The 24,017-nt window shown below is 52.9% G+C and overlaps 5 protein-coding genes across 5 annotated transcripts; 2 read left to right on the forward strand and 3 right to left on the reverse strand.

Moving 5' to 3' along the window:
• Positions 1 to 98: 98 nt before the first annotated feature.
• B0H65DRAFT_329515 (G2/mitotic-specific cyclin-B) lies at positions 99 to 2,231 on the forward strand. The gene is made up of 4 exons (XM_062823491.1): positions 99 to 330; positions 425 to 1,702; positions 1,767 to 1,905; positions 1,963 to 2,231. Exons 1-4 carry the CDS (start codon positions 319 to 321, stop codon positions 2,073 to 2,075), a joined length of 1,542 nt encoding a protein of 513 aa, XP_062676878.1. The 5' UTR covers positions 99 to 318; the 3' UTR covers positions 2,076 to 2,231.
• A 4,348-nt stretch (positions 2,232 to 6,579) lies between these two features.
• B0H65DRAFT_446443 (uncharacterized protein) lies at positions 6,580 to 7,518 on the reverse strand (the record flags this gene model as incomplete). Its single annotated transcript, XM_062825796.1, has 1 exon — positions 6,580 to 7,518. One exon carries the CDS (start codon positions 7,516 to 7,518, stop codon positions 6,580 to 6,582), a length of 939 nt encoding a protein of 312 aa, XP_062676879.1.
• A 2,503-nt stretch (positions 7,519 to 10,021) lies between these two features.
• Positions 10,022 to 10,390, reverse strand: B0H65DRAFT_436570 (uncharacterized protein; the record flags this gene model as incomplete). Its single annotated transcript, XM_062825250.1, has 1 exon — positions 10,022 to 10,390. The coding sequence occupies one exon, from the start codon at positions 10,388 to 10,390 to the stop codon at positions 10,022 to 10,024; it is 369 nt and encodes a 122-aa protein (XP_062676880.1).
• Positions 10,391 to 11,776: 1,386 nt separating this feature from the next.
• B0H65DRAFT_329600 (Ion transport protein-domain-containing protein) lies at positions 11,777 to 18,963 on the reverse strand. Its single transcript, XM_062823492.1, has 2 exons — positions 12,830 to 18,963; positions 11,777 to 12,768 (listed from the first exon to the last, which is right to left on the reverse strand). Exons 1-2 carry the CDS (start codon positions 18,592 to 18,594, stop codon positions 11,928 to 11,930), a joined length of 6,606 nt encoding a protein of 2,201 aa, XP_062676881.1. The 5' UTR covers positions 18,595 to 18,963; the 3' UTR covers positions 11,777 to 11,927.
• A 1,130-nt stretch (positions 18,964 to 20,093) lies between these two features.
• Positions 20,094 to 23,388, forward strand: B0H65DRAFT_329611 (uncharacterized protein). The gene is made up of 5 exons (XM_062823493.1): positions 20,094 to 20,702; positions 20,763 to 20,857; positions 20,920 to 21,037; positions 21,101 to 21,199; positions 21,255 to 23,388. The coding sequence occupies exons 1-5, from the start codon at positions 20,526 to 20,528 to the stop codon at positions 23,124 to 23,126; spliced, it is 2,361 nt and encodes a 786-aa protein (XP_062676882.1). The 5' UTR covers positions 20,094 to 20,525; the 3' UTR covers positions 23,127 to 23,388.
• The last annotated feature ends 629 nt before the right edge of the window (positions 23,389 to 24,017 follow it).

The raw sequence follows: 24,017 nt of genomic DNA on the forward strand, positions 1-24,017 counted from the left end.
TCCTGTCGCCGAACCCAGGGTTGATCTCCGGCTTCAACAACGTGCCGACAGCGACATCACTGCCGACCGCCGGTGTCAATCCTTCCCGACATCTTTGGGTTTTGCAGTCGGTGCGTCTAGTTCTATCGCTGTCCGTGTTCACAATTCCCTCGTCGTTCGCGTCAACCCTCCCTCCGTGGCAGGGATCGGTCCTTCGACGTCACCCAGCCTCTCCACCTCGAACTTCGCCAATAACGAGACACCCAAACAGCTAGCTGACCTCCTCGTCAGTAGACACATTTCACTTCAATTCCTGTACCAGCTTAGGATTAGGCGAGAATGCCGAATCTTGTAAGTTTTCCTGCGCAGTGGCATTGTCGTTCATTCATGCAATTGGTTGTCCACACCATGGTATGTTTGTACTAACTCAACCCCAACCCTGCAGCGGACGAGGAACCCTTCGCGTTCACTCGCGAACGAAAATGACGAGAACAGTACAGCACCCACGACACGTATGACGAGGGCCAAGGCGGCCACTCTCCACGTCGACGAATTGTCCATGCCCGCGAAAACCATGCAGACCAAGAAGACGACAACTTCGACAACCACCGCCGCCACTGCCGCTCGTACTGTCGGTAAGCGGAACGCACTGGGCGATGTCAGCAATGTCACCAAGGTCGAAGTTGCGGGAGCGAAGAAAGCGATTGCGAAGCCCGGCCTAGTTTCGAAGGCGGCCCAGCCGAGTGGTATCCAGAAGAAGACCACGACTGCTACGAGCCGTACTGCGACTACCGCCCGCCGTGCGTTATCCAACAAAGAGCCCAACAAGACCAGTGCCGGTGCTGGCACCATTCCCGCCAAGCGCAAGCTTCCTCCGTCCACATCTAAGCTCGCCCCCACCAAGGAATCAGCACCCGTTGAAAGTGAGCCGACCCGTAAGAAGCTCCACGTCGAAGAGCCCGAGAAGAAGAAGGTTATCAAGACTGAGGCCAAGGGAAACGATGCTCCCACCAAGGCTGCGAAGCCCATCACCGAGCCCCCCGCTCCTGTCGTCCGCGATGTCGTCCCTGTTCAGCCAGTGTATCCGCCAGGTGTTAAGGACCTTGACACTGAAGACCTCGAGGATCCTCTTATGGTTGCCGAGTATGCGACGGAAATTTTCGAGTACCTCCGCGACCTCGAGTGCAAATCCGTGCCGAACCCCCAGTACATGAGCCACCAGGATGACCTCGAGTGGAAGACTCGCGGCATTCTCATCGACTGGCTCATTGAGGTCCATACTCGATTCCATTTGCTGCCCGAGACGCTGTTCCTTGCCGTCAACATCATCGATCGTTTCTTGAGCGAAAAGGTCGTCCAGCTCGATCGTCTTCAGCTTGTGGGTATCACCGCAATGTTTATTGCCTCCAAGTACGAGGAGGTTCTCTCCCCTCACATCGCCAATTTCCGCCACGTCGCCGATGATGGCTTTACTGAAGCCGAGATCCTTAGCGCTGAGCGGTTCATCCTGTCGACACTCAACTACGACCTTAGCTACCCCAACCCCATGAACTTTCTCCGCCGCATCTCCAAGGCCGACAACTACGATATTCAGTCCCGCACCCTTGGCAAGTATCTGATGGAGATCAGCCTGTTGGACCATCGCTTTATGCCTTACCGCCCCAGCCATGTCGGTGCTGCTGCTATGTACTTGGCACGACTGATCCTGGACCGCGGAGAATGGGTAAGTTATATATGGACTTCTCTTACTCGCCATATTATCCTGTGGCTAACACTCATGATTACAGGACGAGACTATCGCGTACTATGCTGGCTATACCGAGGAGGAGATCGAGCCTGTTTTCCACCTCATGGTCGACTATCTGGCCCGTCCCGTCATTCACGAAGCATTCTTCAAGAAGTATGCCAGCAAAAAGTTCCTCAAGGGTATGTCAACCAACCGGCTTTTGCTTGCCTCGTAATCTTATTCTGACATCTTCTTAGCATCCATCCTTACTCGGCAGTGGGCCAAGAAGAACGCTGTTCTCTATGGCGTTGTTGACGCTGAGATTCCTCTTGACCAGCTCAAGGACCGCCCTGTTGACCAGCTGCCTTAAGCTTGTCTGGGTGCATCCTGCGTCCACGGGTTAGCATTTGGGTTCTAACCTATGCAATATCCTCAGGATAGGCTGCGACGCGGTTGGATCCCGCTGGCGTTTGACGACAAATCATGAAGTTATAGATGACGGTATGCCTTTTGTCTCTGAATTCAATGGAGACCGCGTTCGTCCAACTTTTCTATTCTCACCAAAAGAGCATCCTATTACCTGCTTGATGCACAGGGAGCTGGTTCTAGGAAACGCGGCGAAGGATAATCACCTGGCCCGCACTGACGGGCAGGCTTTTGTTTTTCCTTCATTTATTCGGCATGGCAGGTTTTTGTTTTTGCAATGCTCCTTATTCACACGCTCAAACTTTTCTTTGCGGTGGCGTCAGGTGTCAAGGGAAATCAGGGAGAGGCGTAGAGGTATCTCTTTATTTTATGGTCCTCCGTGCAGAGGGGGCTTCAAAGGTATGGTTAGGTTGCGGTTTCTCATTATTTACCCCCAATGGTTCGGCACGGAAGTTATCACCACTGTTCTGTTGCTTGCTGCTCTTTCCAGACATCGAATTCTGTGCGCGATCAAGCTCGGTGCATGGTATGATCCAAGGAGAGAAGATGCATGTCATTCATTGTGTGATAGATATGAAGCAACGGTTTTAGCGAAAGAGAAAACAACGAAAATGGTGGTCCACTGGGAGGCAATGAACGCATGGTATGGGAAGGTTCCTGGCGGCGGCAAGGGGGAAAAGCACTACTGTACATAGATACATTCTGTCGGATTACAAAGTCCTCATTTGTATGGGCTGCTACTTGGTCCGAGGCACATGGAATGGAAAGCATAAGCATAAAGCAAGTGTCTTGGCGGATGTGATCCTTCGTTGTGGTTTTGTATTGGTCATGAATATGGTGTTCGCGGGAATGGAATGGATCAAGGTTTTACGCAGTAGCGATACCCATGACTTTATCGAGGGCAGACGATGATGATAGAACAACAATGTTAGCGTATTCCTACCCACCTTGATGAAAAGGACGTCAGATGCCCAATCGAGGCTGTGAATGCGAGTGTCATCGCCAGTTGGAGGCGTGACATTCCAAAGCCAGGCAGGTTTTGACCCAGAACTGTGCTGTTCAGTTCGGAGATTGTCTCATTCCAGTGTGACGATGCTCTTGTTTACTTGAAGACTGGGCTGATTAGGATACACATTCCTATAGGTAGACTCGCTACTCGCGTGTTATCCCAGCTCTTGAACGAGCTAGATAACTCACAACCTAGTGCATAGGTCATGTCAGTACGTTAATAGGAGAAGGCGACACAGTTTTGTGAACAGTGCCGGAAGTAGATGTAGGCCACAAACAGCTCGGATCCGACCTGTTTAGTAGGTAGTCAACCTCTTTCTTCTCGTCTTCTCCAACGGATAGCAATTCCGACGAGCTACTATATCACCAGGAAGGAGGCAGCAACGCTTTCACTGCTACCACTCAACTCCCATAACTACACACCTCTCCTCCAGACCCAATCGGCCCTACCTGACTGATATCTTCAGTGCGACCTCCATTCTTACTCCCTCCTCTTGCTTTTCTTCTGGGCGTATGTAATTCCCCATCTCATCCCCACAGCAAGCAAGCCAGCGACATTCAGTCCCCTTCCATTCCCGTTTCTATTCCCGCTCTCTCCTCCCCTCCCGCCGGTCGGTCCATCATGGTCGACCACCTTCGCACATCTATCTCATTTCCTTACCTCTTACTTACCCTGCCCAGCCCTAATACCCTCAACAACACCCCCAACCACCCCCTCCAACAACCCAACCCTCACCCCCCTCTCCTTCTTCAACCACCTCTCCAACTCTCTCTCCCTCTTCTTCCTCTCTTCTTTTGCCATTTCCTTCTCCTCCTTCTTCTTCATCTTTTCTTCTTCTTTTTTAGCCTTTGCTGCTTCCTTTTGGGATCGGAGTTGAGACTCCTTTTGAAGGCGGCGTTTGGTCATGAGTAAGAAGCTGGCTTTGGTGGGCGCTGGTGCTGGTGCTGGGGAGTGTGGTGGGTTGGTGGTGGTGCGGAGGGTGCCGCCGCCGGTTAGGAACCAGATGAGGATCGGGGGTGTTTTTTCTTCCTCGGGAGGAGGAGATGGTTTCTTTGCCGTGGCTTTGCCCTTGACCTTGGCTTTTCTTTGGGAAGGGGGTTGAGGACTTTGCGTCCCTTCAACCCTATCGTCGTCGTCAGGTGGGGGAGGTGGTGGTGTTAGCGGTGGTGTTGGAGGCAGTTGGGGCCATGGATCCTCCAGAGGTTCCGGCAGAGGCGTTGATGGACGCGAACTTTCTGGGAGGAGTGTTGTTTCGTGACTGTTGTTGTCTTTCGACTGGTCACCCTCGCGAGGAGGAGAAGAAGCTGGTGAGGCAGCTGACGATGCGGGCCTGGACAGGGTCGGGGGTTGAGAAGTCTCTTCGGTCGTTTCCGTCAGGTGTGTAGTGTTGGCTTGGACTTCAATATCTCCTCTGTTTAGAGTGTCTTGGGATACTACTGTATCTTCAGGGTTGATATCCTCGTCCAAGGCGTTTCGGTTTTCAGTCTCTTGGCTTTTAGTTTCCTGATCTTCAACCTCCTGGTCTTTGACTTCCTGCTCCGAGACTTCCTGGTCCTCGGCCTCCTTGTCTGTAGACTCCTGGTCTGTAGACTCCTGGTCTGTAGACTCCTGGTCTGTAGACTCCTGGTCTGTAGACTCCTGATCTGTAGACTCCTGGTCTGTAGGCTCCTGGTCTAAAGACCCATCATTCGCCGTCGTCTGGGCCGAGTCTCCTGCTCCACTGTCTTCACTTGCGGTTTCCTGGACTGTTGTATGTCCAGCTGAAAGATCCTGGGCTGTGGCATCTCCGGCCTTAGCTCCGTCTAGTTGAACAGGGTCAGATTCACCCTCAGGTTTAATGTCTTCCGGCTCCGTAGGCTCGGCTTCGACCTCCTCCTTTTTCGAGTCTTCAGGGTTTGCATCCTCGGATTTGGCCTCATCGTGCTCATCACTGTCTTCCCGTCCAGCATCTTTGACTTCATGATCTTTCACTTCATGATCTTCGGCCTCCTGGTCCTTGATCTCCTTGTCTGAAGATCCGTCTTTCGCAGTCGCCTGAGGTGTGTCTCCTGCTGCTCCACTGTCAATGGTTGTGGCTTCTTGGGCTGTAACAGCATCTTCGCCACTAGTTTTTTCTGGTTTCACAGCTCCAGTTCCAGTATCTTCCGGTTCAGAATCCCCGAACTTTGTAGACCCAGCCTCGAGATCGCCATGTCCCGAGCCTTCGGGTTTGGCATTCCGAGATTTATCGTCTTGGTTCTTGGCCTCGTCGGACTTGGCGTCTCCTTTTCCAGCACCTTCTGATTTCAAGTCTTCGGGCTCGAGGTTGGTACTATCAATGCTGGCATCCCCGGATTTGATATCGTCGGGCTGAACAGCCTCCGTTTCAGCATCTTCAGGTTTGGTACCTTTGGCCTTCGTAGACTCAGCCTCGACATTCCCATGTCCAGAGTCTTCAGGTTTATCATTCTTAGAGTCAGTGTCTTGGTTCTTAACCTCGTCGGGCTCAGCATCTTCGGGACTAAGATTCCCTGGCTCGGACTTGGTATCCTCGTTATTGGTATTCCCGGATTGGGTATCATCAGGTTGATCACTCGAGGCCGTGTTGTCAGGCGGCGCTGCTGTGGTAGTCATTGCCGGGTCTACTAGTGCATCTTCAGGTTTAGCATCTTCAGGCTTCGTAGACTCAGCTTCGACATCTTTATGTCCCGAGGCTTCAGGTTTGACATCCTCAGATTCGGCGTTTTGGTCCTTGGTTAGGTTGGGCTCATCATCTTGTCGTTCAGCATCTTCGGATTCGAGATCTTTGGGTTCGGGCTTGGTATCCTCGTTGTTGGTATTCTCCTTATTGGTACCTCTGGCATCGTCAAGTTGATCATTTGAGGCCGTTTCGTCAGGCGGCGGTGCTGTACTGTCCCTCGCCGGGTCTGCGGTGGTGGTACCGGTGCTTTCCTTGTCATCGATTGTAGATGTCGCCTCCGCATCTAGATTCTCTCGGTCCTCGCTGGCCATTGTATTGTCCTTTTGACAAGGTGATTATAAAAAGTTAACTCGTGATGCTGCTGATACACTCTATCGTGAACGACTCTCCAGAGACTCGGGATAAGCGTGGGTTTGGGCGAGCTTTTAAAGGAGGCACAAAGTACGGTCGATCCCGTGGGGTCATGACATGGAAGGTACAATCTTGATGTGGTGAATCATTGTCCGATTTTTCGACATAGTTTGCTGTACGGGACATGGAAACCACCAATTTAATCCCTTAGTAGCAGTCGCGTGTCATGTGCTACATACCCGATGCCGTATGGTAGTTCTCTACGAAAAGGGGTTATACATCTCCCTCGAGACCATCATCTACTGACTGCCGGAGCGTTTGCATCCTTCACCTTCACTCGCCGGTGCCACAAACCATTTATACACGCCACCGTCCAAGAGCCCATTCTATCCATCTTAAACTTCCCCATCAGTGCACGGCACCAACGGAAACACGCTGTCCAGCAGTCATGTCCGTCAAGCTGAGCCGACATGAATGCCGTCGAGAGGTCATCATCCTCCGCTTGGCCGCCCTACACCTAGAGACAAAGCTCCTGACAATAGCCTGATGGATCGGTTGCTTCATGACATCGCTTGGTCCATACGTCGGGATCATGGATGCGTCTGCAATAACGGACCACTCGTCTGACCCAAATCCTGCCGAGTCGGTTGTCACCACCATGTCTACCACACTTCTCCTCATCCCTCGTGGGTGCTGATAGGAAAAGGGCATGCGCATCGTCGACATGTTGGCGTCGAAGTTGATGGGCCCACTATCCCGTCTCCGATCGTTCCAAGAAACCATTTCCGTGTCGTCGAACTCTTCGACGGTCGAAAAGGCAATGTCGATCAGGTCAAAGCCTGGGGAGAGGGGCGTTGGCGCCAAGCTGTCGCTGCCGTCTTCGTCCGAGGGAACTATCAGGATGCTGCTGGGCACCGTGATGATTTTGGCAGATGCGGACGGAGTGCACCCGTCGTCTTCGTGTTCTTGACGGCTTCGCTTGCGGGACCGTAGCGTCCGCGAACTGACCCTCATGGTAGCGCGGAGGGGTGTGGGAGGTGCCTCGCCGGGCCTTCCCAATGATCGCTCAACCGCCACACATCCGTTAGATGCCTTGGGGGTTGTTGTTGTTGCCATGGCCACGTAGTAACCAAGCTCGGGAGCGAGTCCTGCGTCGGAGAGTCGGGTCCTGAAAGAACAGGGATCGTGTCTTTTGGCGAGAGCCACGATGGGAGTGGTTGGTAGCGGCGACTCTACTGCCCTTCTCTTGTCTTCCTTCTTGCTTCTAATCCTTTTCCGGGACATGAGGCGCCTAAGTCTGCCGTTGATGCTGTCGGGATCTTGGGAGGGGCTGAAGGAGAGCGCCATGTTTGCTGAAGATGGATGAATGCGATCCCAGAGAAATCTGAGGATCTCGTGAATTCGTTCTGCTGAGAAGATGGTGTTGGTGGGCTGACGTGACGAATGATGTCCAGCGAGGTGTTGTCCTTGATTGCGCTGGCTGCAAGGAGGGGTATATTGCATTACTCTTGAGTAGACGTTCTGAAAGGTGCCGGCACCTGTACTTTGGAGCTGTTGTCGTCTCGGTGTTTGCTTGCTGCGTGACTGTCTAATTTGAAAGAAGGAGTGGTGAAGGAGTTGGAGAGGAAAGGTTGAAAGCTTTATGCTGGTGGTAGTCAACGGGATGAAATCCAAGTTGTTTGGTTCTGCGTATCGTCGTATCCAGACTCCTGGCGGCACGCGTGGCTCAGCAAGCACAGCTGCAGCTGAGTGAGGTTTGTGCCGTCAAGTTCGGTGACCAACGCCCAGTGTGCGACCAGCGCTCTTGTGCGTAGAGCCAAGGTTTGTTCCTTCCTTCGGCTGAGATGTCTGGTGGGAGAGTGGAAGCTTCCGGATGAAGCGGTGACCACAAGTGCAAGTGCAACTGTCGAACTTTGTTTCCCTAATCAATCTTTGTTTAGGCCGGACGATGTCATGGAACGTCAGACGAAACAACGTTCCACTGGTGGCAGCTGTCTCTCAGCAAGCTCCATGCGACGGAAGACGGAAGTCAAGTGGAAGGAAAGAAGAAGCGGACGGTGAAGCTGCACAGAAGCTTCCCAGACATGATGCCTATCCCATGCTGCTTGCTTCGTGCTGACACGCGTCTCTCTTTAAATAACTGGGCACCTGTAACCATTCGTGTAAAGTGCACCCCACATGGGAACGTCTGGACCAGTATCCGACGCTTTTAGCCTTGACATTCACCTGATGAGGAAAAAGTGGAATGACACGAACCATGTTGAGCTTGGTGCCCGACATACCCGGTTTACGGTGTGAGATGGGCTATTGAAAGCGATTCAGCAACAAGGCGGACCAAACAGAGGCGGCAAAGGCGCTCAGGAAGTTGCAAAGTGGTAAAATCAGCTTGATAAGCTGAGGTGTAATCACACGTTCCTCGCCTTGACCTTCTGGGTGGACAGAAAATCCACAGAAATTCAAAATTCTGAAAGCTCGCCGGGCCGGGCCTTTCGCGTCACCGCCTTGCTGTCGTTGGCCCCCGCAGCCCCCCAAGGCTGGGCAACACTGTAGCGAATCCAAGACGGCCACATGTATCTGGGGGAATTACTAGCTTGCAAACTAGCACCACATGCGTGTTGACTGCGGATGTCAATCATGTGGCTCATCGTGATCGTGCAAGACAGACGGGACCTTCTCATCAAGCCAAGAGATACCGGAGCACGAAGCAGAGGACGGGACCGAATAGTGGGGTCTGGCCAGCCGGAAATCGGTACGTTCCGAGACCCATATCGGGCCCCACACCGGTAGATCAGCCCCGCTTACCCCCACAGACGAACGAACCGGATAAATCGACTGTGTGCCATGATAAATCGACTGTGTAGCTTTTCGCGGGCTGCCCCTAAGGTTAGTGTTAGGGTTAGCGGTTAGGGTTAGGTGTTAGGGTTAGTTCCGGGGTGCAGGGGGCCGGCGAGAGGCCCCCGCGTGTGAATGAGAGTTCAGCGTTCTGAAAAAGGTAGTTTTGAGCTCTCGTTGTCGTGGTTCAAAACAATGTCTTTGGTGATGACTTGGTGATAGTTGCGGCCGCGCGAGAGCAATGCCAAGCGATGCCAAGCTTTTGGGTCTTGGCTGTCAGTTTGTATGGGCCCCACACAGTCGATCAAGAATCGAACACAGTCGATTTATCCGGCCCGCAGACGACGGGAACACGGGAACACAAATCCCGGTTATCGGTACAAGATATCTGAAACAGCCTTGAGACATCCCAAGCATAAAACAAGCACACAGCAGTGAGTTGGCAGAGAAGATCAGAGACAGCACGAAAGTTCTCGACATGGCAATGAGGTTTTTATTTCGAGACAAGTTATCGCAAGTTTTGTCACCATTCTTGACATCATGATTATGTAGTCTGCCTGACCACACCAACATATCATGATATCACCACCAAAAAAAAAGTAGACGAGTCCAAAATCCGTAAAGATAAGACGCCGCTCGAGAAAAATACGCTTCCAGTTCCAACAATAAAGGAGCCTGATGATCCCCAGGCCGTTTTTCAATACTTCCAGCGAGAGAGAGACAAGAAACAAAACCCCAACAAAAACATATACCCCAAGCGCCGGATCAATCCGTGTCAAGCCGGTCGGACATCAAGCCGCCGCCATTGAGTTCCTAATTCCCATTTCCGTTCCCATTTCCCATTACTCCCCAAACTTGACATGTCCTCATTTTCCTTCCTTCCGTCTTCCAGAGCTCGCGAGGGTCGGGGTTCTTTCTTTTTTCCATGAACATCAAGGTCGTTCCTCCTTGGCCGTCAATGCCCCGGTAGTAGGTAGGCAGGTAGGTATCAAACCACACACACTCCTTCACAGCCTCCTCAAAAGGACCGCACCTGCATCTTCTCCCCCAGACTGCAAAAGTGCATATCGTCCGTCGGTCTCGGCTCCAAGACACTGGTGAGCTCTTTGCGGCCAGCCTCCTCATCCTCCTCCTCGGGTTCCGAAGGCACCAAACGGATGCCGAACAAGGAGCTGATACTGCTTCCGGCGCGGTTGAGCGTACTGCGGTTGAGCGTGCTGCGGCTGGCCGTTGAGCTGGCTGGCGATACGAGCCTTTCCACCTCGCCGTCTGAGCTGCTAGCCCGCGATGAGGTCGACGATGAGCGGGACCGGCGGCTGCGCAACGAGGTCCGGAGACCGTGAGGGGTGAGGCGGGCGGCGAGGGAGTGGAAGCGTGAGTTGTGCATTTTGAGTGGCTGGCTGTGATGTCCGGTTGTTTTTCTTTCTGTTTCGAGTTGTCGTCGTCGTCGTCGTGAAAGAGTGTGGAGTGACTCCGGTGGTATGTAGTGAGTGGCAGCGTCTACTGACGGAGGTGAAACCAAAAAAGAGAGTAAGGTGACAGAGACAATGACGAAACAACAAGAAGCCGGCTTCTGGATCGTCTTTTTTTCAAGTCAATGTACCGGAGATGGGGAGGTTGAGGAACTTGACGGCGAGCTCGAGCTGACGAGATAAAAGGGCAAAAGCAGGACTCGGGACAGAGAAGCGTGCGATGGTCCCTTTTTAAGTTGGTAAACCATCAGCATTGGTAACCGTCTTGATGGAAAGTGCAAGGGTCTACCTAGACTCACTTCGTCTTCGATCCGTCTGGAGCCGGGAAGTCACTCCCAGGGGGTGCTCGGCATAGGAAGGGATGGATGGAAACCACTACTACCCTGCCTTGTGACTATCGCAAGAACTACCTAAGTCAGGCAAGGGGGTATGGAAAAGTCGAATCGGTCATGCATTCCATGAAACAGGACCAACCGTCCCGGAAAAGAAGGTCACGGTGACTGTGATGCAGGGAGAAGCCAACCGTCAACCAAGCCAACAGTCCAAACTCGACTCTCCGAGGGCAAGCACAGAACACCAACCCAAGTCATGATACCAACATCGATCTCTCATATTTGCGAATCGTGATATCATCGGACATTTTCAGTTCTGTGACCTTTGTGATTCAGTGCTCGTATGGAGATGGAGACATGGACCGGTACGGGGATGAGGACGAGGATAGCCTCAAAAGGAAAGATGCGATCATGCATAAGATGGAAGTCTGGCCAGACCACCGATGCATCCCAAGAGAAGTGGTGAAACAAGTTCCGAATCTTCGCCTTTTGCCCTGGTTAAGCGGGACCTTTTTGAAACCAGCACAATGGGGCTCGATGGGTGGTGATTCAAATCGCAGGGGGGACTCACACATGGTCCTTAACAAACCGGCAAAGTAAAATGCACTAGGAGATGTTAGTGCCTGCCCCCCCACACATCAAGTGGGGAGGGCGCACGTTCGAGCGGTTTCAGGGGTATTGGAAAGAGCGACGCTAGCATGTGTTTCACAAGGAACATCACGAACCTCATCCTCGCCTCTGTCAATGCTACCCATCCACGCCCCTTTCCCTTCATAACCTAAGCCACCTCCTCGTGTGCCTGCATTACTGCATAACATCACATCTTGGGCAAGCCCATGGATAATACTGCCGGTGACTCCATGTTTTACTCACCATCCATCTGACTGATAATGTCCCTTATCTTGTGTCCCCTCAATGACCATACGACAAGAAAAGGATGACGACAAGGGGAAACAGTGCGAAGACGTCAATGACATATCGAGTCGCATTATAGACTTCAAGAAACAACCACATAACGCCCCGGCTTGCTCAAGAAAGACGCACCATGTGTGCAAAAATGAAATCATAATAAAATATTCTTTCCCCATAACCTCTCATCATCCTCGCATCTTCAAGTCATTCAATAAGCCCCCGAGTACCCTCCTCCCGAAGTTCTCGACCCTCCTCCCCAATCCGTATTATTCTGGCCCCGTCTCATTGTCGCGCTCCTCCTGATACTGGCCACCCACACGGAATCATCCAGCATGGAGCTGAGCTGCGCGGGACGGACCGAGCTTCCGCGCTTGGCACCATCGCCGCCGGGGCTTCTTCCGCCGTTATTATCATCCAGACCACTTCCGCCGCCCAATCCCATGCTACCTATCGTCCCTGACCCGCCGCCCCAGCCACCAGGCGAAGGGGCGTTCCCTCCTCCGGTTCCTAGAGAGTCGTGCAGTTCAAAGCTGTAGGCATGAGTGTTGCGATGTGACGCCGAGTTGGACGACTGGTTCGCGCGAGGGCCGGCGAGTGGATGGCCGTACGAGGTATCAAACGACGAAAGATCGGCGCTCACCCCAGACCAGCTGCGGTGATGAGCTGCGCGAGCGTTGTCTGCCGATAGGAAGGATGCGGCACCGCCGGGATTGAGTGTACTGGAACCAGAGCCGAACGGATTCGTGGGTGTGGATTCGAAAGGATTCGTACCAGCAGCACTACCGCTGCCGCTTCCGCTAGCTCTCGCGCTGTTGTTGCCGTTGCTGTCCTTGTTTTGCTGTTCATTGTCTGTTTGATCGTTATCCACGTAGATTTCTGGCACGCCCAGCTGTGGAATCGCCGTGAGCCGAGCAGACCGCTTGAGCTCCATGTGGCGCTGAAACTTGCGAGAGTAGTAAATCATGTCGAAGAAACCGAGGACGGTGCGACGGTGTATTTCCTCCTCAACGCGTTGGAGACGTGAGCGGCGACGAAGGAACTCCTCGAGACTGTGAAAATTTGTCAGCAATCAGTTGCGTATTTGCTCGACTTATGGAGTCTGGTACGCACCGTAAGCTCTTGCTGTCGTTAATAATCTTGTAATGTGCCAGAATCATAAGAACAGTGGTAAAGGAAATGCCTCTCTCTGGATCCGCAGACACCATAACCTCCTCGAAGAAGATGTTGAACCGTCGTCTGCGTTCTCGCACCTTGGCGACATCAATTTGTGATATCCGTTCGTTTAACTTTTTGAGATCCAAGCTGGTTTGAAACTGCGTGGTACTAACGATAGAGGCATGTCTGATGCTTGACGTATCTTCACCACGAACATCTTCGAGGATCTGGCGCACCGAGTCATGACTTTCATAGATGCGCATCTCAAACACGCCCGACAGTTCACCCAAGAGGCGCGGGAAAGCCTCCTTACTGATGAACCCAGTTCCCGAAGGGTCAACACTGCGCCATGCTTCCTTGAAGCGCCGGATCTCGTCCCGATCCACCATGGCAAGCCCGCTTGTCCGCTGGAACACGTACGAGAAACTTTCGTATATCAGCGAAACGAACAAGTTGACAAAGATGTACATGCTGATGATGTTCCACGCGATGAAAAGGGCACGCGCCCATGCGGTGCTACCGCAATCGCTGTCAGAGAACTCGACGCCCTCAACACAAAGCGGCGGTTTGATCTTAGCATAGTCTTCCATGACCGCATTCCAACCCTCTCCGCAACTGAACCGGAAGAGTAGGAGCAGGGCATTCGGCACCGTGCGGAGATTGATATTGTAATCAGTTTGCTCTCCGAAACGGGTAAGACTGAACGTCTGTGTAAGTGCAATCGCAAACACCAGGAAGAAGGCGAGCCATGTGGCCAACAGGCTTCCGATAGTTGTCAGACTGGCGGCAGCTGTCTTGAATAGTTGGTCGAGCGCATCATTGCGGGGAATGAGCATTAGGACGATCGCCACCAGGAAGAACTTGTGTAATTGAATGTACGTGTCCAGCTTCGTGTTGGTCATGAAAAGGATCGTCGTGGCGAATGCACCAGTAACAGTGACAAGGGAGAACATGTCCCAAGAACTCTTGCGGAAGCGGCTCCAGCCAAGCCCCGCAATCCGAATCACGATGTTGGCGATGTAGATGAGAGTGAAGAGCAAGAACAAAGCGTCTCTGGTGTCTGTCCACCAATCTGGCTCGCTGTCGAATTCGGAGAGAAGGAGGACAAGATGGAAGACCAGAACGCTGGTGATGGCCACATACCATTTCCCTCGCTTCTCGATGGCACGTTTATGGCACCATATCCTCCACTTGTTCTTGCTCTCGTCATATGAACTTTTTGACGGCGAGATTTGGCGGAGAAGCTTCCGCAGCTCGAGCCAGGATCTTTGCTCGGCCGTCAGGAAAGCAACACCTGTCTGTTCAGTATAGTTTCTCATGAAGACGGAGATAAAGAGCGTCAACACAAAGACTGTCGCCAATAGGTTGAAGACGACCAAGAACAACGCGTTTCCCTGGCCGCTGTAGGGAGCCCCTGACTGTGGCTGCAAACCCCTATCGGTAATGGCTTGAAGAGCGAAAGACACGTCAACCCAGCCCTCCTGGCTCACAATCTGGAAAAGAATGAAGAGAGACGAGCCGAAATCGTCAAAGCTGAAGTATGGGTTCGATACTGATCTCGGAGCAAGAACGGGCCAATCGTTGTTGTAAGGAGTACTGTTCCATTCACCAAAGCAGTCATCCAGTCTGACTATTCCCTCCGAGCTGTCGTTGCATGCAAGCAGTTTACCGTGGAAAAGGTTGACTCCATAAATAGCAAAGGGAATAAGTAGGGAGATGGAAACGAAAGCAGCGCTCAAGATCTTCCACCCGCCAACGATAAGGAGCGAGTGGAAAGTGTCCCTTGCACTTTCGCTGATGTTGAGCAGACGCAGGGCCCTTAATGCTTTGAAGGCACCCACAGCTCTAGACACGGCTCCGTTTCGGGTAAATAGAGTGATGACGTTGATCCAAAGAGTTATGAGCACAATGGCATCAATCACACCCCAAGTGCTGCGGAAGTATGCATTTGGTGTCCAAAGGAAGCCGTCTGCGATAACCTTGATGAGAGCTTCAAGGGTGAAGACAATAGCAAACCCCGTGTCTGCCCAGACGAACCAGTTAAACGCCGTTTTGCCATACTTTTCGAAATATTCCTTTTGGTACAAGGGTGTGGTGATGCAAGCCAGCACCACCATGGCCACGATGGCCGCATAAATAAGAGTCGAGAAGGTGTACCATGCATACGTATTAGGCGGGGCTCCCTCGAACCGCTCAGTTCCCCGACCAGGGCCGACCAGACTCTGGCAAATTCGTCGTATGGGATTTCTGGGTTTGAAAATGAACAGGGAATTGTTGTAGTTGGGGTGGCGCATCAGGTACTCTCTCTGTTGCCTCTGGCGGCGTTTTGTGGCATTCATCGCCTGGGCGGCCATAGTCCGTGGATCGAGATTCTCACCTAGCCCATCCAGATTGACGTTCGAATAGAAAGGGTTGGGTTCACGGCTAGTAAACAGTGACACGAATTTTCCCCAAAAAGAGGAGAGTATCCCGGGAGTGACGCCGTCATATTCCATGGTTGTACTACTACCCAGATGGGGAGTTGGTTGGCCATCGGGAGCGCTTTGCTGGAGAGGGTCCATATCGTCGTCAAGGAAGTCGTGTACCACGGCCTCTTTCAGAAGCATCTCCATCATAGCAGGGCCATAGTCGAGCGGATCCCTCTGTTTTTTTGACCGGCCAAAATTGAAAACTTTTGATAATGCCAGGTTGCTCGAAGAAGAATGTCCCAGCTCCTTGCGCTGGAGGAATGCCTTGACCTGTTCAAGACGCTTGACATCCTCTCCAACATCGAAATTTTCTTGGATAACGGCAATGAACATGTTGATTAGAATAAAGTAAGCGAGAATGAACCAGCCGACGAGGAAAATGGCGCCAATCCAAGCAGTGTGCAGGTGGTGGGTGCTGGCAGTGACGCTGTAGAGAATGTCGGTCCAATTCTCAGTCGACATAACCTGATACATTCCGAGGAAACAGTTATAAATGGTGTTAAACGGGATTCTGATCTCATCTCCATCATCATCTTGTCTCGGTAGTTCGCCACGGAACAATTGCGCTGCGAAGATGGCCATCAGAAAAGTGATGAGGAAGACGAACGACATCAGGTTACCGATACCGGTTACGTTTCCGAGCACTTGCCGAATTAATTTTCTTGTCATGGGAATAACCATGACCAGACGGTAGACTCGCAGGATCTGGAACGCGGTAAGCCAATTGTAAACCTGGCCAGAATTCCGGATAGGAGGGATGAGGATAATCGAGGTGGCTACAGCAAGCCCAAGGTCGACAAGGTTCCGTTTCCTACGGTGGAAACCTCGGATGTCTGCAGCCAAGCGGATGATGATTTCGACGTCTAGCAGAAGAGTGACCACAGGCTCTGCTATATTGACGAAACGCTCTCGGTCCGACTTCATCCTGGCGCTGCGGAGAGACTGGGCCAAAAGTCCAAAAGCGACGATCAAGATCCACAAAGGTTTTGTCCTGTTGTATATCTTTTGCAACAATGTCGGTCTGCGCACGGCATCATCAACTCGAGATGAAGTCATGCCAGGAGGTTCATCCGCAGTAAAAGCGCTAGCCTTGGACTCTTCTCGGATGACCTGAAACGACGACGTGATGACGGCAATCAGCAAATTGGTCATCCAAAGCATCATGATAATAATGCCAGCACCATAGAAGAGGGCCGATGGGAGGAAATCCGAGCTGATGGTGTAATACATCAAGTCCGAAAAGGTGTTGGCGCTCATGATGACAAACACGAGCTCCAGAGAATGGCCGATATCGTCGAAGTTGACCGTTCCATTGAAGGGATTTTGTTGCCGGATACATATCGACCCTCTCGGGCAAATGAAGCCCTTGGCACGCGAAGTTCCGTTCTTCAAATCAGTTAGGGACTCCTTTTCGTCACTATAAACCCAAGGCATGGTTTCACCAGTCGCGTTATCGATATGCCCTCCACAGAAAGTCATGTCCGGCGTATAACCTGCTTGGAAGTTGGTGGGATCATCGGGATTTATCCAAAGACATTGACGACTCAGACTTGACTTAAAGCTCTGCACGCCAATGATGGCAAAGAGAAGCCAGAAGAAACCCATCAAGAAGGACACTCGAACGAGCAACGGCGCGGCCTTTTTCAGACTTCGTAAGATGATCAGATTCCCTTTCGTAAGGGCAAGTAATCGAATGATGCGCAAGCAGCTTAGCATGCGGAAGACGTACAGATGGTGCTTGCTCTCAAGACCAGTGACGCCTAACACGAAGGATATCCAGAAGGAGACAACGGCTACGAAGTCCAACCTATTAAAGCCATGGCGGAGAAACGCGCGGCGAGCCAGGTGGCGTCGCTGTTGATCTTCGAGCGTTTGGATTTGACTGTGGGCCATGGTAAAGGATCTCGTAAACGGAGCAGGCTCAAATTGCTCTTGTCGGGGTTGACGGACCGACCTCTGACGCTGAGGTCGGAATATGACCCGATACTGTTCGGCCAGCCTTTCGCGAAAGCGGCGTTTGTTCTTGGCTTCCTCATATTCGGGGGCGTTGATGATGAAGCCAGACACAATGATTCTTGCTATGAGTTCGATAGTAAAGATGACAAACAGGACAAATATGGCCCAGTCTATCCTGGTGCTACCCCAGCGCTCAGGCCGACCGTTTCCATCAGCCAACACATCTGGTGCGGCCTCAACAGCTAGTAGGACGGCTTGAAGAACGATTAAGACGAGAATGAATGGCTCAGCCCATGGGTTGACCAACAAATCGCAGAGCCATAAGCGCAGTGGATTGTCAGGGGGGAATATCCCCAGCGACTTGCCCTTGAGCGGATTGTTCCTAGGGTCGTGTCGTGACCGGGGCCTGAAGGCTGGGTGCTGCTGTGGATAGACATGATGCGATTCAGGCCGCTTTTCCGTGGGGTTTTGTCCTATTTGTGACGGATAGGAGGTGTCAACCAGCATGGGGCCCGATGCGTGGCCCGGCCGCGGGCGTTCCATGCTCGGCGAGCGTGAGCGGTCTCGTTGCGATTGCTGGTCAATCAAGTCACCCTCTCCACTGATCATGACAACACGCTGAGACATGGCCCTCATAATGGAACCTGCCCTCGACAAAGCGCCACTCGTTGATAGTGACCGAGAGCGGCGTCTGCTATCATCGGGAACCAGACTATCTCCATAACTCCGGTGACGGTCCGCGGTAAAGTTGTTTTCCAGATCAAAACCAAGCATGGTGTTGCGGGGTCGCGAGGAACCATCACCAAGATCAGAGACGGTCTGGAAACTATCCCTTGGTACAGCCTCTCCTTCTGGTGCGTCCAAGCGACCGATGGGCTGGGCTGCGGGCTTCAGAGGGACACTATCCGACTCCAAAGAGTCCGTATCGGTACGCTCCTCGTAATAGGGGTTCGGTACACTGTAGGGGTCATGACCATGGCCAGAAATATTCGGAGGCAAGGCGAACTGAAGCGCCATATGGTCGATTGGCGAATCAGCGGCGCTTCGGTCGGGATAAGGGTGCTCCCAATACGTCGAGAGCCCAGGAAGGTTGGCGGAAATGGGAGCAGCCGAAGGCGAGGGCATCTGAAGTCCGGCTCCCGAATTGCGGACGTTATCATTGGTTTCGCTAGTCCTCCCACCGCCGCCCTCTTGTCCCTCTGGAACCGGTCGTAGATCGCGCAATGGAATGGACTGCTGGTGGGAAGCAGAGGACACTGAGGCCCGTCGGGGCGAAGGTGTTGGATGGTCGCTCATTTTGATAGATCAACGTTTTTGTATTATTTCTGGGCAGCCTCCGAGTTGAGCAAGACTATTTGTAAGGCTCAGCGCAACGTGCCACGGCTGAGCTGGCGTCGCAGCCATGGACCTGCGCGCTCGAAGTCGGACGAAGCTGACAGCTACGTCGCAATGGTAAGGCGCACTAGTTGGAGTGATATCGAACGTAGCAATGTTACAGTCTCCCGACAACCGCCGTACGTCTTGAAGGATCGGCTTGATGGTACGGGTTCTCTTGGGGGAAACGGCCCGGGGAAACGAATGGATTGATCGCTCAACGGCTCGGTGGGGATTCTCGATTGCTCGATTGCTCGGTCGGTCGTTCGGTCGGTCGCAGGCTAGTTAAGGCGTAGTTCGATGTGATATGCGCTGGGCTCGGGGAATTGGATATCGCGGCAAGCAGGGCAACGAGGGGCGCAGTCAGGGGGCACCAGCTGGATGTGGTGATGGGAATCGCAGAAATCGCAGGGAAGCGGAAGTGTAGACCAGCAAGTATAGAGTAAGGTAACGAGCGAGTAGGGGGATAGATAGGACGGGGAGCGCGGCACTCTTTCTTTTCTTCTCTCTATTTGTGAGTGTCCTGGTTGTTGAACATGGATATTGGTTGTTGAAGAGAAACAAAAAAAAAGGTAAAGGCAATCACAAGGTCAAAGCAATGCTTGCGACGACAGGGTCCGTGGTTCTGCGGCTGTTTTCGGGGATCGGGATGTCCTGACGATGTTGATTGGGAGGGTGAGGTCAGCCTGGTTGAGGATAGATGTCGAGGGGAAGATGTTCATCCATTCTAGAAGTCCATGTTCAGCTTCAAAGTATCATGGATTCTCGGCCCGGGGATGCCAGTGGACGTCTGCCAGGGGTCGGCGGGCCACTGTCCAGCCGCAGTCTCGGGGCAGCCTTGGCACTTGTCAATTCCACTTTGACGTTTCCTGTTCCTGGCGTGCCTTCTCAATCCATCCTAGTGTGCTGCGCGGCCACGGGCGCAGCAGAGGTACTTAGGTGTATGTGCAGATACGGTGATAGGCAGGTACCGTCATTGAATGCTTTTATCAGGGGACTGCGGTCGTTCAGTGAATGGAACCTCAAGGTACTTGTGTGTCAGAGAGTTTCCACTTTTTGACGCGCAGCAAAGCGGAATCAGCAGCGAGCAGTTTACGAACCGCCAAGGTATCTTACAATACGCGTACAGTATCCGGTGCAAAGTCGGGCAGTGAGGCCCCACCTGCCGCACGTGAAACACGAGCGATCAGTGGCATCCCTGCGAGATCTTTGATGACATAAGCAAGTGGAAGCAGCCTCTCAGCCCTGCGCCCGCTGCGTCCAGCTCCACATGTGCCTGCCGCGGCGGGTGACCCACTTGTCAAATGCCGGCCCCGTCGCGAGAGATGTGGAATCCAATTTGTTCAGAAAGGGTACGTACCATACGTACCTCTAGCGGCGCGTCTCTGGAACCCGTTTTTGACGTACGTACTGCACGTCAAGCGCGCCCCTAGTTCCCGGTCCCGCATAGCAGCAGGCCACGGCCGCGCAGTACTACCCAGCACTTCCAATTTCACAGGTTGCCCATTACGCAGTCTCGCAGTAGACGCGCCGCGACGGAAATCTGGACTTAACTTGGTCAACCGTTGCTTACCTATCACCAAGTCCACCACCACCACAAGAGTCCCCGGCTCTCTTGTCAGGCGACCAATTCATCATCATCAAGTCGACCGAAAATTCAGTTCCAATTACTCGGGCTTCATATTCATCTCTTTAGCGGCAGCTCTTCCGGCCCTGTTACTGACAGTTAGCTTGGATACCTACCGACCAACTCCCCACCGAGTCGACCTTTGGCTTGGTCTTCGAGACCACACCTCGCTTCCGTCTAAAGAATCGCCGTACCCATTGACCCATATTCGATACCTATCGTCACGATGCCGACATCGCGCAAGCGGGCCCTCCAAGAGGCCGACACCAGCAACAATGCGCAACCTCCCAAGGAGCCATCCGTACTCCATCGCATAAGGAATATGTGGCAGTTTGCCAACCTTTTCCAGTTCGTCCTCTTGTTCGGAAAGGCGCTTAAACTGGACGACAGTCTTGACATCGAGGTATGTCGGGAGATGCAACAGATTCACACTTGTTCCGAGCTGACATGTCCATTGCGCCAGGACCTCGAGGCCGAATGTCTAAAGCCAGGCTCAATGGTCCTCCAGGACATTGGCCTCGGTATTCTCAAGTTTCTCTCGTCCCATCGAGGCCTTACGTACGTCGACGTGATCCCCACGCCCCGACATCTGTCCCACCTCGTTTGCTTACAGACATTAGCCACGATGTGTTCGAAGAGTACACCCGAAGACAGTTCCTTGCCAAAGCCCCCGAGAAAAATCCATTCGGAACCGAGGATCTGCCTACCAAGTTTGCCGACTTCGACGTCTTCACAAAGGTACGACTTTGTCTAACAACAGCCTTATGACACAAGATGATACTAACATTCGGTCTTTACTAGATCCGTGTACTCCAGCAAATGAGCCAGCTTGTCATGTGTACCCCCGAGCGCCTTCGCGAGAGGACAGAAGAGCAGAAAGATATGGACCAGACAAATTGGGTGCGCAGTATATCTCCATGTTTGACGGGCGCTTTGGTGCTAACGACATGTGTAGCGAATTGAACCATACGGATGGGACAGCGAAGATCGTACGTACTTCGTATTAGATGATAACCGCATCTATCGATTGACCGAGGCCCCGGCCCCCGCTCCCAAACCCAAGAAGAACACCAAGAAGGCCAAGGCGGTCTCTCGAAGCAGCAAAAGACGTCGCGTCTCGGCAGCGGTCAGTGAGGATGGCGATGCTGGCGACGAGGACTCTGTGACAGGGCAACCAGACGGGCCTGAAGATGACGATCTTGGCGGAATGAAATGGGAATGCCTCGCCGTCTCCTTAGACGAGGTTCGTCAATTCCTAGCCACTATCCAGAAATCGAAGGATCCGAATGAGAAGATTCTGCGCGAACAAATCCAGGACCATCTCGTCCCTATTCTCGAAAAACAAGAGGAGTCCAAAAAGCGCAAACAGCTACAACGAGAGAAAGAACTTCAGGCACTGGAGAAGATGGCGCACGCAAAACGATCCAGCCGTATTGCCGGCAAGCTAGAGCAACAGAAGGCGGAAGAACAGGCTCGGGAAGAGGAACGCAAGCGGCGAGAAGAGGAGGCTGCCAGGCGAAAAGAAGAGCAACGGCAAGCCAAGATGGAGAGGGAGAGGGAGCGTCGACTTATGTCAAGAGAAGAGCGAGTGAAAGAGCGAGAGATTCGCCGTCTTCAGGCTGAAGAAGAGCTGGCGCAATTGTCCGAGGACAGCAAATCCGTCGGCTCAGGACCCGGCCGCATGTCGGAGCGGCACCGACAAGCAGCGATTGAGAAGAACAGGAGAGCTCTACAGGAGCTGCAAGACGAGGAAGATGACTGGATATTTGATTGCATCTGCGGCGTCTATGGGCAGGTCGATGACGGAACACATAGCGTTGCCTGCGAGAGGTGCAATGTCTGGCAGCACAGCAAATGCCTTGGTATTGCCGAAAAGGACGCTGAGCAAGAAGATTTCCATTTCATCTGCAGCTCTTGTCGCCGAAGCGAGGCAGAGAAACCCCAACAACCCCGGGTTATCAAGCTGAAGGTCAACCGCCATGCTTCATCGTCCCCTCCTCCTCAGCAGGCGGTCAGTGGCATCTCCCAGTCTCCAGCTGGCCGGTCACAGCTTGTTGTCGAGCTCGAGGCTCGGGCGACGTCTGGATCGTCTACCGATCGTAGTAGCGAGGAGAACCCGCGCTCTGGGTCTCAGGATAGCCCATCGGGGCAACAAGAGGCAGGGACCGAACCAACCAATCTTCCCGGTGAGAAGGAGGGTGCGGCAAGACCGGTCACTGCGACGGGGTCTGTTGGGCATTCGCCAGGGCGACGGGAGATGAACCCATTTTCATCGCCGCATCCCACTCTGTCTCCTCCCAACCAGTCACCCGGCAAGTTGAGAGCATATGACAGCATATTTGACCATTCTGCCCCCTCTCCTGCTGTCGGCCGCGAAAAGTCGGCGCACCTCAGAGAGGAGGGCTCATTGCCTGTGTTGCCGCCCCCTGCCGGAAACGGTCGTTGGGCCTCGCCCTCAAAGCAACCGCAACGGCCGTCATCGCCTCTAGGAACAAAGAGCTCTCCTGCCGCAGGCGCCAGAATAGTGAGCACGCCATTGCCACAACTGACCCCTGTGCAATCCGATCCCCACGCCCGGAATGGAGTCATCGACCGGTCATCACCCTTACCGCCCGCCCGCGGAGGGCTATCGCCAACCAAGCATTCGCCGCCTGTACCGCCGCGCCATCAGGTGAACGGCTCTGCCAGTGCTGGTGCTTCCCCATCGGGGACTGGTCGCGCCGCTCCAGTCTTCCCCCCTTCGGCAGCCCTTGCCCCTTCCCCTCAACAGCAAAATTTGGCACCGCCGATGAAGCCGGTAAAGCCTGTTGAGCCGGCGAAACCGTAGCCACAAACATAGGATGGACCGATGCGTTAGTCATATTCATTGCCAGCTCAAGGTTGAATGACTCCCCTGGTGGCCACAGGTAGAAAAATAAAAAAAATAAAAAACAAGATAAAAAAAGAAGAAGAATCAGATGAACACAAGCTAGTGGCAGGTTTTGCACTGCCATTTGTGCCAAGTCATGGAAGCTACAAAATAGTGGTGTTCGACATTCGGCTATTTTTTCCCTTTGGAGGGACGCCGAGAACTGCTCAAAGAAGTGATCGAGGGGCCAGCGAAGCCTCCCGCAGACTGAGAGTCCGCGGTGGCCTCTCGGGCCCTTGGGTCGGGACCGATAGAAGTCAATCTTCTTTGACATGAATTGTCAGAGTCGGAATCGAGGGGTTGGCCCGTCAAGGTCGGACTTCTTGCGTAGTATATGCATTCTTGTATCTACACAGGCAGGTATTCTCTGTAAATCACAGGTCAGCATCATTAGTGTAGATGGATAGATACAAAATGAAATGGACGTCATGAGAAGAGGGTGATGATGATGGCAGTCCTTGGGATTACCAAGATATCTGTCATGTCGGGTCCCAGACACCGGAATTACCGGGAAGTGGAACACATCAGCACGATGGTCTTACTGAGTGAGCATGTTCAGTTCGTTATGAGACCGCGTATTGAAACACCGACACTGTCATGAAGAGGATGGTGAGAAGTGATAGATTGTCCTCATAGCCGATAGCTCGCAGGAACAGCTGGCTTGGGCTGGGTGTGGATTCAGGGGTCCTGGCCAGCTAGGATGATGAGATGTCCAAGATATTTGTTTTGTCGATATTTCTCAACGCTTCGCGATATCACTGCCGTCCCCAGCCCAGCACCACTCAACCTGTAGCTGGGAGGTATGTGATG

The sequence above is a fragment of the Neurospora tetraspora genome, assembly GCF_033439725.1.
Source record: "Neurospora tetraspora strain CBS 560.94 chromosome Unknown B0H65scaffold_9, whole genome shotgun sequence".
NCBI classification, from domain to species: Eukaryota; Fungi; Ascomycota; class Sordariomycetes; order Sordariales; family Sordariaceae; genus Neurospora; species Neurospora tetraspora.

What these genes read in the sequence shown, in the direction of transcription:
- B0H65DRAFT_329515 (XM_062823491.1), top strand. An exon ending in TCCTGGACCGCGGAGAATGG is followed by an intron (nt 1,703 to 1,766) that starts GTAAGTTATATA and finishes TCATGATTACAG; the next exon opens with GACGAGACTATCGCGTACTA. An exon ending in CAGCAAAAAGTTCCTCAAGG is followed by an intron (nt 1,906 to 1,962) that starts GTATGTCAACCA and finishes ACATCTTCTTAG; the next exon opens with CATCCATCCTTACTCGGCAG.
- B0H65DRAFT_329600 (XM_062823492.1), bottom strand. Translation starts at nt 18,594, where the DNA reads ATGAGCGACCATCCAACACCTTCGCCCCGACGGGCCTCAGTGTCCTCT. An exon ending in AACGACAGCAAGAGCTTACG is followed by an intron (nt 12,769 to 12,829) that starts GTGCGTACCAGA and finishes AAATTTTCACAG; the next exon opens with TCTCGAGGAGTTCCTTCGTC.
- B0H65DRAFT_329611 (XM_062823493.1), top strand. Translation starts at nt 20,526, where the DNA reads ATGCCGACATCGCGCAAGCGGGCCCTCCAAGAGGCCGACACCAGCAAC. An exon ending in ACGACAGTCTTGACATCGAG is followed by an intron (nt 20,703 to 20,762) that starts GTATGTCGGGAG and finishes CCATTGCGCCAG; the next exon opens with GACCTCGAGGCCGAATGTCT. An exon ending in ATATGGACCAGACAAATTGG is followed by an intron (nt 21,200 to 21,254) that starts GTGCGCAGTATA and finishes CGACATGTGTAG; the next exon opens with CGAATTGAACCATACGGATG.